The 11891-nt window shown below is 45.5% G+C and overlaps 1 protein-coding gene across 10 annotated transcripts in view; it reads right to left on the bottom strand.

Annotated features, from left to right (window-relative positions):
* Positions 1 to 2245: 2245 nt before the first annotated feature.
* Positions 2246 to 11891, bottom strand: part of LOC147441099 (GDP-mannose transporter GONST1-like) — an 80803-nt gene continuing 71157 nt past the window's right edge. For 9 of the 10 annotated variants that reach the window (XM_086482817.1, XM_086482821.1, XM_086482816.1 and 6 more), the window contains 3 exons: positions 11015 to 11131; positions 3009 to 3106; positions 2246 to 2914 (listed from right to left, as the gene is read on the bottom strand). In XM_086482817.1, coding sequence (XP_086338943.1) covers positions 2871 to 2914; positions 3009 to 3106; positions 11015 to 11131 — 259 coding nt within the window. In that variant the 3' untranslated portion in view covers positions 2246 to 2870. The remainder of the gene's footprint in view (positions 2915 to 3008; positions 3107 to 11014; positions 11132 to 11891) is intronic. The other variant, XR_015184302.1, reaches the window with a different exon arrangement.

The following is an 11891-nucleotide window of genomic DNA, read 5'->3' as shown; positions in this document are numbered from 1 at the left end:
AAATATATGCCCAAGGTGTGGTGTAGATACATATCACAAAGATCTTATATAGCTACATGCACTACACAAGATTTTCTGCGACTTTTCACTTGTCCCTTTCCTAAAACATGACACAACACAAATAATCTCCTCTATTATATGGCTAGAATTTACTCAAGAGCTTAGGAATTTTTAGCTTGGCTTGGTTGGGATTGGCTGCTATCAATCCATTCGGGCAATGATCCATATGTTACGATGTTTAGCCCATCATGGTTGTCAACCTCAACATTCTACTATGAAATGAAGAAAAGATAATATTCTTTAGCTTGCTCATGCCAAGTCGCAAAATATGGCTATCTGTCGTCTCCCTTTAGTAAAGGAGCTACAATAACTTTGGGAAGGATGTAGAAGGTTTAGATACAAGCCATCATGCAAGTTGACAGGTGGGTCTCATTTTAGGCATACTGCTCATGTGAATTAACATATCTTGAGATACTAAAAGTGCCTATGTAAAACATTAATACATCAAGGTTAAATGCGCATAATTAAGGATGTGGTTTTGTCTCTATGATTCGTAGTTAAGAACTTCAATGCGGTTTTTGCAGCAATGTTTGTTCTCCACAGATAAGACCCACGGTTGTTTCCACAAAAATTCTAGGCCATAAAGATAATGTGCACAGAGTCTCTAAGCCCTAAAGAATGTGGTCTATGAGGAAAATCATGCATTTCTTATAGAGTCCACCCTAGATTGCTGAATTTCTCCTTGTCACCCTTTTAAATGCTCAACAATGTCATGTCATAGATCCAATCAACTGTATGTGTCGACACTTGTATAGCGGCCCAATATCATCACTCTCGCTTACAACCAAGACCCCCATTGACACATACTCATCTTTGTACAATCCTCTTATGCTCCTGCAAATATCATCACAAAGGGTCAACCCTGCAAGGGACACCATAAGACACACCCATTAATACACCTGGATATCATTAAGTTGGAGGGTTTTTTTTTTAAATGATTGATCACAGGATGCATGAGGGTTACATAGAAAGTGTTGCTTGCTTCAATGCACAAGTTTTTTGGCATATCATTCTTGACTCTTGGAGAAGGAATCATAGCTATTGCTGTCAACCACTAGCTACCTCTCAACATTAGATAATGCATCGTATGCGTGACTACATGAAGCAAGGCAAACTCCGGAGTCTTCACATCACATGGGAGTAGCAACATTAGCTAGGTACCTTTGAGGAGGATTTTGAAAATGTGTTCTTGATCATCCACCAAATCAAAATCTCTCTCGCTCTCTCTCTCTCTCTCTCTCTCTCACACACACACATTTCTCGATGTCACAGATGAAGATCTAAGAGAGCAGCCACTGAGCTTATACGAAAACTATCTCTCTCTCTCTCTCTCTCTCTCTCTCTCTCTCTCTCTCTCTCTCTCTCACACACACACACACACACACACACACACACACACACACACATATTGTTCTTTGTCAAAATTCAGGTTTAAGAGGGCACTCGCAAGGCCGCAAGAACCCACTCGACACACATCTTGTGTATGAACACACTCGACACGGTACGACTAAGCTTATCTATCATCTCTATTTTCAGCTTTGCCTCCTTGTGCACGAAATGCCCAGATTACCCTGTTGATCGCCTTGTATGATTTAATAAGCCCTCTCTTCTCTACTTTTAAAGATGCACTACTTGTTCTTACACCAATATTCTTTTCACATGTCGGTTGGCCTTCTAGTCACCTCTACATGATTTTTAAAAGACACCCACGTTTTTTGTGTAAATTTCTAGAAATTTTGCGTCTGAATTTTCCAAAATATACTGGTATGAATTTTGATGAATTACTCAAGTTTGACATATTTTATTCTTTTTATAATAAAAAAAACTACCTTTAAGAGCATTAGATGAAAATGTTCACCAAGAAGCTCCCTAGTAGTGCCATTCGTCTCTAGTTTTAACAAAACCCCTTTTTCTTTTAAAGAGACAATACCATCCAAAATCATGATCTTATAATCTTCTATCAAGAGAAGAAAAGTTAACACACAATGTCTCAAGATAACTTTATGAGATTGACAAGTGGGCATTTTGGGAATGTTTGAAATTTGAGGAGTATTTTGGGAATTCCCACAAATTTCAAGGCCATTTTGGTAGCATATTGTAGGAATGAATTTTAATGCATTCAAAGACGATGTCTACGCAATAATTACTTCCCCATAAGTCACGGGATGACAAATACAATGCCATAGATTCCAATTAATGACAATCTCTATGCCACAATCTTAGTAAACCAACTGCCATCATTTTCCGTAAATATACTCTTGCAAACATAATCTCTTAGCTCTCGAGTATTAACCAAGAGAAAATATAGAATGAGTGAATGAGTTCTAATGTACATGACAATGCTCAAAATTAAGTGCATAGACCGAGATTCTCCCTTGCACCGCAATTGTTCCATAAGAATTTGTTTGTCAGTATAAGCTTTTAGAAGAGTAGAATTTGTTTCTCCAACGCTGGTTCATGGAAGTGTAAAAACCCTCCTGTAATCAAGATTTGGCTCAACTTGAACTACACAGCTTTCTGTGTAAAAAAATGCCAACATCGACACGTTTTACTCAAAATTGGAGGCGTCACCTTGACTCATGGTGATTGGTTTCGCCCAAATTTTGAGGGAACACCCTTGTTAATGGTTAGGGTATTCACTTAGAAGTTCAACCTCGAATATGAACATCAACATTGCAACATGCTGCAGTCCCCCATTCTGCAAAAAACTTGTCATGTACTGACAGTCAGCAGCTTTATGGCATACTGGATGATTACCCACAAGGCTTTGTTTTGACCATTGACAATTGAGCAAAAAGACTCGCCAAAAGTCAAGACATTTTTGCTTTGGCAAACATCACCCCCGCAAATAACCCTGGATATATTACAAAATTAAACTGACAAGTTTAGTTTACAGGCAAAAAAATAAAATGAGAGGGCAAAAAGCAAACAACTGTCAAGGCACTCACCAAAAAATATACTCAAAAGATTTGTTGAACTTGTTGGCACTTTAAACATGAGAATGCCAGCAACTGATATAGGGATTTTGTTTAAGGATCCAACCAAGCTGTGACACAAAGAAACAGGTTGTCGAATCACGTTAAGGAGAAAAATTTGATGATTTGTGATACACAATTAGGGCTCGGTTTACATGCAAATGATCGACATATGAAAGAAGAACTGTAAGCAACAGGTTGTAGTAACCTGTTTACATAAACCAATACGGTTCTTTATTTTGAAGATATATTTAAGAGCCCCTTAACAAAATATGAGTAAACACGCTCTAGGGCCATCGGCAATTCATCAGCAGATTGTGACTTTGACCATGCTTAAAGAGTTGATGTTTTCTTTGTCAGGAGTGACATCCAGCCAAATGGATGTCAATCATACTTTGGTTGTTGGACATTTGGGATGTGCTTTGCATGAGTCTACTCAAGGATTTCTACAGATTTTTTATGTTGAGATTATGCCATCGACATGTTCACGTATCTTGCTAATACCTAAAGGACTTCCATTCATGAGAGGCAACCTCAAAGGTACTGTCAACACCTCTGTTATGGAGCTCTCTCTCTTTCTTTTTTTGGTGGCTGTATACTGTGCACAAAAGAGACCTTTGCAGATGCTCAATGGCCTATTATCCAGAGGATGTACAAAACCGGGATCACAAAGTGCAGGCTAATAAAACCCTAAACCTGCCAAAAAATTACAGCAATCTGTAATTCTCTGTTTTGGGCTCCGTTTTGCATATTGAATGCACCTGTAGGAAGCCCTTGAGTTTCTGCACCTGTAGAGCTACTTGCCCTTTGATGTAGACGAGATTTCTCGGGAGAAATCTCTCTAAATCAACCTATACCTGCTTGGGATAAGCAGTTAGCTAATCCAGTACCTGTGCAAGAGGCTCTTGCCTCCATAACCGAGCATAATTCGCCCACAAGTGTACAAGAGGGTAGTTGACTTGGTGTGCGCACTTGACCACCTCGACATAAAGAAATCCTAGCATGGATATTTGCAGTCATAAATTCTTCGACAAGACAAATCGCATCATTGAAGACATGCACTGGAAACATGAAGATATTGCGGTTAAACATAATTGCTAGAAGCTCTGCTAGTAGATCTCTGGCATGCATGAAATGCTCAGCCACTAAGCCTTCATGATCATATGCTCTCCCAGTCCTCATCCTGTCAATGGCCTTCTTCACCATCTCAGCGGTGAAAAAAGCACGTGTGTGTGGACATGGATGGGGGGGGGGTTGGGAAGGGGCGGCTGTCCAGGGACTGTGTACAAAGATGATGCGTACTGACCCAAGGTCTCTGTAGAGGTAGTGGCGGGAGTGGGGGGGGGGAGGGACTGCTCATGAAAGAGCTGCCATGCCTCACGCGAGTCCTGACTCAAGAATAGCTGGTATAGATCTTGCTCTAGTCGAGCCAAAAATGCCCTCTTCTTCAGCCCCACTAGGCGTCAGAAGTCAAATTGTGACTGTCTGTGAGTGATGTTCCCCAAAAGCACCTCCCTCTGAAGTCTAGCTCTAGTCTGGCGACATTCCTCATCATACTAGATGTTCTGAGGCATGCCCCCAGAACGGCGTCTCTGCTCAGGCTGGGTGTGTGGGTATGCCTCTGCTGCTGCATCATGTAATGTCTGTGTCAGTATAGTAGTAAGCTCCTCCAGAGGTCGCCCTGGCTCCTCAGTGCATAGGCGTCTGTAGATCCCGTCTATGTATACAGAATCCGTCTCCCGCGTGAAGGTGTAGCGAGTAGGAGCTGCTACCAGTGGCCTATGTGCTACATTGAACTGGAAAGAGATGGTCAACGACACAAGAGCATGATCCACTGCCACTCCAACAGGTTTGGGCCCAACTATGAGATCCTCAATACTAGAGATGAGGCTCAGCTGTGCCATGACATAATCCACTGTGCAGGCTCCATGTCTGTGTGGAAAGCATGTGAAACCTCTCGCAGGGGGAAATCTCTGTAGGCCATTCAAGATGGCCAATCCATGTACAATCCCAATGTCTATCAAGTGTCGTTCATACTCTCAATATGTTCCCCATCCTGTGATAGTCTCGATAGGCCCATCTCTGCAACATCCAGCTCTCTCAGCATCTCCTCTGAAGTATCATAAAATACTGTCTAATGATGGGCAATCCTAGCATTGAAGTCCCCTAGAATGATAATGTCACCATCTCTAGAGAACTCACATATGTCATCATCCAAAATAGAGAAAGGGGACTGTCCTCTGCAGTGATCTTGCTTTCTTCGGCCAAAACGCGATCTCCGACCATTTTTATTGTCCCTAATAGGTTGCGGTTGATCTTGTTAATGGTTTCGGTCATTTCTTCTTTTCACTTTTGAACTGCATCTTGTAAGGGGTTGGGTTTATCATTCTGCTTCCTCATGTTTGGTGGCTGCCAAAAACTAGAGGAATTTTGCGGCAAAAGGAGACCACACTACACGCACAAGTGCTTCCACATTATGCATACATGTTCTCCCACATTAAGCATACATGGTATTTTCTGCAATTTCTGCAAATTACAAGAAATGCCCGCTTTCTACAATTTCTGCAATTCCTGGTGTGTGTGCCTTCTGTCGACTACATGTTCTCTGCACCCTACGCGCTCTGTTACTGTTGCGTGTTCTGCACAGGCTGGGAACCCTGCACCTCTTGCTCCTGCAGGAGCTGCCTTGTGCGTGCGTGTCAGCCCTTGCGCAGTCAACCGTCAGAGATTGCTCTCACAACGTAGCAAGTTGCCTTTGCACAGTCAACCAGCAGAGCGCGAGGGGGACGGGGCTGGGGGGCTGCAGCACAGAGAGAGAGAGAGAGAGAGAGAGAGAGAGAGAGAGAGAGAGAGAGAGAGAGGGGGATGGGGGGGGGCAGCGCGAGAGAGAAATGAAATGAAATGAAATGTTATATTAACGTCTTCAAAAGGCCATAATGACCTATGAGACCCGAAAGTTACAAAGTGGTGGATCTGATACAAAGTCAGAGTAACAAAATAACCTAACATCAGTACAAAACAAAGATATATACTATGGGGTCCTAAGTTGATCGATGTGAACCAAGCAAACGACTAAGCAAAAAATGGGCGGCTTGTTGGGATAGCTGAATCACAAGAGATCTAGCATCGGTCGTTGGCGAATCTCATCAATTTCCTCCATGGTTAGTAGTCTGACCGGGCGTCGTGCATGCCTGGCCAGTGTGCTCCGAATTTTTTGTCGTAGCCTCCGTCGATGCTGTGTAGTTCTTCGCAATCGCGGGCGCCTGGATTTCCCAGTTCAATCGCTCGGTCAATCAGTGTGCCTCTGGTGTGAGACGAGGGGGAGCTCTGCTGTGGGAGTGGCTCTTGTGGCTGTCCCGTGTCTGCTCTGAAGAAGTCTGTGATCCGTCTTTGAGACTGGCTAGCCTCGTCATTCATCAGGCTATCTCTGTGTCTGCGTAGCTCGAGCAAGAACAAACCCAGACATCTCTGATCTTCGTATCCCATGACTCTTGAGAGTGGTCCAAAACCTTCTCTGAACAAGCAATGGAAGCGGCCTCGTATCTCGTAGTAGACGGGGCAGCGACGTGTGTAGCTCTGTCTCAGGTTCCATGTTACACAAGGGGCATGTCCTGTCCTCTGCTGGTACTCCGCTGTACTCCCAGTCTCAATCCGCAACTAGTGAGAAGATGTGCATAACTGGCCAATAGCACATCGTATCCCATGAGACAAGTGGGTATCCATGTATCTGGGTCTCACCACAAAACCATCTTCCGTAAGCTGGAGAAGGTGGTCTTTGTAAAAAGCCATCTTCATGCCCAATTCCTGTGCTGGTTGTATCCATGTCCTTCTAGTGTCTAGCTGGGTCAGGTCTTGGCGTATGAGCTTGGTGATCTCTGAGTAAGGGTGAGAGATGGTGCATCCAATGAGTAATGGAATGGTGGCAGCCGGTCTATGCTGAACCCATGTGCCTGAAACCATGATGTCATCTCCCCATACCAGCATGTTGTATCTCCTTGTATGGCTAATTGTCGAGAGGATTCAAGTGCTATGCGAGCATATCTGTCTCTAGGAAGTGCCCATGTGCGGTTTATGAAGGAGACTGATCTGGTGAGCGCCTCCACCACAAGTGGGGGGGGTGCTAGCTCTGCTCGGATAATGGCCTGGTACTGATGCCTTGGCTCTAATGAGTTGCGAGATCATAGAGACGAGAGGTTTCTCCATGTTCCCCCATCCGTCTGAGCGACCCGTCCTCCCGTGGTGATCCAGTGAAGGTCCCCATATCTCGGTTCCATAGAGCAATGCTGAAGCCACCAAGGTGTCAAAGAGCCAGAGCTTCGTCCGGGGCTCCTGAAACTGAACCTGCGAACACATCCTCTCCAATCTACCCAATGCTGCGTGGGCTCTAGTAAGTCTGGTTTCTGCTGCTCTTCTGAGTGAGAATGTAGGTCCGCTAAAAACCACTCCAAGGTAAGTGTAAGCGTCTGTGTACTCCACAGTCTCCTGGCCGTATGTGAGTGTAGGTGCTAACCTCCTGATCCACTGTGGGGTGGTATTAAAGTTTAAACACCATAACCTTGGTTTTACCCAGGTTGACAGATAAACCACTTTCGTGGGCAAACGTATGCAGAGCATCCAATTGACGTTGCATTCCCTCTGGGGATTCGGAGATCAACACTATGTCATCAGCATATAACAAAAGTGGAATCCATGTCCCTGCCAACTGAGCACCTTTATCCCCATCGTTGTCAATGTAGTCAGAAATCTCATCCACATACATACCGAAAAGAGTGGGAGAGAGCGGGCAGCCCTGCTTCACCCACCCCAATAGTGGAGTGAACCGGTGTAGAAAGTCCCTCCGGGGTGAGTACATGCCCTACTACTGATCTGTAAAATGCCATGATCCCCCAAATGAGTTATGTGGGTACTCCCAGTTCCTGTAATCTGCGCATCAGTCTAGCTCTGGGTACCGTGTCGAAAGCTTTGCGGAAGTCCACAAAGCTACAATAGATCCGTCTCCCATGAGATCTCCCTTCCTCGATGATAGCCCTCAATGTTAGGATATGGTCAAGAGTAGAGAAGCCTCTCCTGAATCCTGCCTGCCCAGTTGCACGTATTCCTTCCCTCTCTGCCCATCTACTCAGCTGTTGCTCAAGAATGGATGCATACAACCGTGCCAATGTGTGCCCAATCATAATAGTGCGATAATTCCAGGCTCCATGGGGTCTCCTGATTTGAAGATAGATACGATTGTAGATAGGCTCCAAGTGTCCGGTAGGCCCTCACACATGGCACGGTTAAACATAACTGCTAGAAGCTCTGCTAGTAGGTCTTTGGCATGCATGAAATGCTCAGCTACTAGGCCCTCATGATCATATGCTCTCCCAGTCTTCATCCTATCAATGGATTTCTTCACCATCTCAGCAGTGAAAAAGACACATGTATGTGGGCATGGGTCGGGGGGGTTGGGGAGGGGCGGCTGTCCAGGTACTGTGTACAAAGATGATGCGTACTGACCCCAGGTCTCTGTGGAGGAAATAGCGGGGGGGGGGGGGGACTGCTCATGAAAGAGCCGCCACGCCTCACACGAGTCTTGACTCAAGAATAGCTAATATAGATCCTGCTCGAGTCTACCCAAAAAAGCCCTCTTCTTCCGCTGCACCAGGCGTTGGAAGTCCATCTGTGACTGTCTGTGAGTGACGTCCCCCAACAACACCTCCCTCTGAAGTCTGGCTCTAGTCTAGCGGCACTCCTCATCGTACGAGCTGTTCTGAGGCATGCTCCCAAATCGGCGGCTCTGCTCAGGCTGGGTGTGTGGGTATGCTTCAGCTGCTGCCTCATGTAATGTCTGTGTCAGTATAGTAGTTAGCTCCTCCAGAGGTCGCCCCGGGTCCTCAGTGCATAGGCGTCTGTAGATTCCGTCCATGTATACAGAGTCCGTCTCCCTTGTGAATGTGTAGCGAGTAGGGGCTGCTACTCGTGGCCTGTGTGCTGCACTGAAATGGAAGGAGATGGTCATTGACACCAGAGCATGATCCACCGCCACCCTGACCGGTCTGGGCGCAACTGTGAGATCCTCGATACTAGAGATGAGATTCGGTTGTGCCATGACATAGTCCACCGTGCTGGCTCCATGTCTGTGTGGGAAGCATGTATAGCCTCCCGCAGCAGGAAATCTCTGTAGGCCGTTCGAGATGGCCAATCCATGTGCAGTGCCCATGTCTATCAGGTGTCGCCCATACTCAGTATATTCCATATCGTGTGATAGTCTGGAAAGGCCCGTCTCTGCCACATCTATCTCTCTTAGCATCTCCTCTGAAGTATCATAAAACACTGCCTGGTGATGGGCAGTCCTAGCATTGAAGTCCCCGAGGATGATAATGTCACCGTCCCTAGAGAACTCCCATATGTCATCATCCAAAATAGAGAAAGGGGACTGTCCTCTGGGTGGTGCATAAACTGATGTACTCGGGGGAAAGTAACAAATAGCTAGATAGAGGTATCTGCCTGTCTCTGCTTTCAATCTCACCCACATGTACCTAGCCTACTCGTCCCACGGGCTATATGTATCAGTGGCTACAGATCCTCTCTAAATAACACTGCCACTCCTCCCGAGCCCCGCCCTCTGTGCTCTGAGCGTGTCTCCTGTCAGCAGGCTATCTCCCACCTATATCCACTGATGTGAGGCATGGATTGCCCAGGGGCCTGGTGTGTCTCAGAGTAGAAGATGATGTCTCTTCCAGTAAAGCTATCCTCAAAAGCACCCACATCAAGACGCATAGATCCATTGCAGTTCGAGGCAGCTACTTTGAGTGTGGTCCCATAAGTCTCGCACCGTCATGTGGAGCGTCGCTCAAGTATTACCACTTTTCCGTCTCGGTAAAAAGCGATCTTGCCTTTTTCCCTTGCCGCTCTAATCTCCGGCATTACTTCTTGCATATGAGCCATCTGCGAGAGGGTGAGATCGTCCCCAAGAAAGATGCCAGTCTCTTTAAGAGTTGGTCTTTTCTTCAAGAATGACTTCTTTGCTTCCATGGAGGGAAAACGGAGGATGAGTGCTCTTTCTTTTGAGGTTTCTCCACTGCCTCCATTTTTCTTTATGTTGCCCATTCTCCATGCCCTTGTGTGTGTCGGCTCATGAATCCCCATCAAGGCTGTGAGTTCTTTTACTTCTTCGTCCACATTGCCTTTGTCTTTAAGACCGCAAATTCTCACATGTAAAGCGCGCACCCTTCTCCTCTGCTCCTCCTCTAGTGTCTGGTTAATGATGTTGTTGGGTGTGGACGTGGGCGTTATCTCCTTGTCTTTTCCTTTCTTGGCCACCTTGATCCATTTCTCGGCTTCGTCCGCCTTCTGTTGGGTTTTGGTAAGAACATCCACCCAAGAAGTCGTCATTTCTTTGTGTTGTTCTTCTCCCTCTTTGATGGCCCGTACTTGTTCCTTGATCATGTTGATTTCTTCAATTACTGATGGTTGCAGTTCGCCCTCTTCCAGTGTGTTTCTTGATCGGGCTTCAGCGAGTTCTTTCTTGAGTGACGTGATCTCTTCCTCTTGGGTCGTCACTCGGTCTTCCAGCGTGCTTATCTTGCTCTCTTGGATGAGCACACCTCCTTCGAGAATGTTTATTGTGCCCCAGAGATTGCGGTTCATCTTGGTGATGGTCTCCGTCATTTCCTCTTTGCATTTTCGAATGGCATCCTCTAGGGGGTCGGCTTTTTCGTTCCTCTTCCTCATGTTTGATCGTCGTCCGCAAGGGGGTTAGATGCGCGTGTGCACCCACCCTAGCAGCGGGCGCGGCACTGGATGTACGTGTGCACCCACACTGGCGGCGATCGCGACGAGTGGCGGAGCGCGAGGCGGTGTGGCCAGGTGCCCTCAATATGTTCAGCTGTGTGTGTGTGCCTCGAAAACAAAAGTGAAGGAGAGAGAGAGAGAGAGAGAGAGAGAGAGAGAGAGAGAGAGAGAGAGAGAGAGAGAGGATCCAACAAACAAAATGTTACCTGTATGTGGTGGGACCTGTCTGATGTAGAAACCACATGGATGTGAAACTAATTGCAAGCCCAAACAATCCGCTCAGTGTTGACAGAACCCAAAACATTGGTAGCTTAAGGACAGGGCTGCTCATTGATCAGAAAAAATAACAATCATTAGCAAAGATAAGACATATCAGTTATTTTTACATGTCACAAGAACAAAATAGAAACGGAGGCAAGGGAAACCCAATCGTCAATAAATCAAAATGTTTCAGTCGATGCCCTTGCAGGTTGATGCAGTGTTGGCTTGACTTGACAAAAGTGCTATCTACATGCATTCTATAGCTGGATTCATTTAACAATACTCAACCAATCAGACATCAGCCAGCAGTCAACCTTTGGCAAGCAATAATCCAATGGCACATCTTGTTCACAGAAAGTACACTAACTTAGTCGAAAGGTTTATTTACTCGAGGGCACGGGCAAAAATCCAAATGTTCAAATCCAATCAAAGATCGCAAGTCTTGCCTCTGTGTTGCTACATTTGCAATTCCTAAATATAGCTAAATTGTTATGACAATATAATTGGTGGTATGGGCATATTGGAATTAATAGCTAAATTTGTGAATCAACAAGCACTAGAAGCCAAAGTTGCGGACTTGCTGGGAAATCGGGTGCTAAGAAAGTGTAGGTGAGGGGTGAAATGACAAGGAGGTAGTTTGCAGAAATAGGCACCAGGACAAAGAGGTCAATCTATGACCACATGCAAATGCAGAGGCAATATCATAAGCATTAGAACTGTAAAATTAAATGAGTAGTCCACTAATTACTGGCTTACGAAGGAACTGGATAAGAAGTGAGAGAAACCTTGCATAATTTAGTTAATAGCAAAACATCTTTGTAT

This window comes from Adiantum capillus-veneris, chromosome 15 (genome assembly GCF_014529385.1).
Source record: "Adiantum capillus-veneris isolate H3 chromosome 15, ASM1452938v2, whole genome shotgun sequence".
NCBI lineage: Eukaryota > Viridiplantae > Streptophyta > Polypodiopsida > Polypodiales > Pteridaceae > Adiantum > Adiantum capillus-veneris.
The sequence above is the reverse complement of the archived record's forward strand: the minus strand, read 5'-3'. Positions and strand labels throughout refer to the sequence as shown.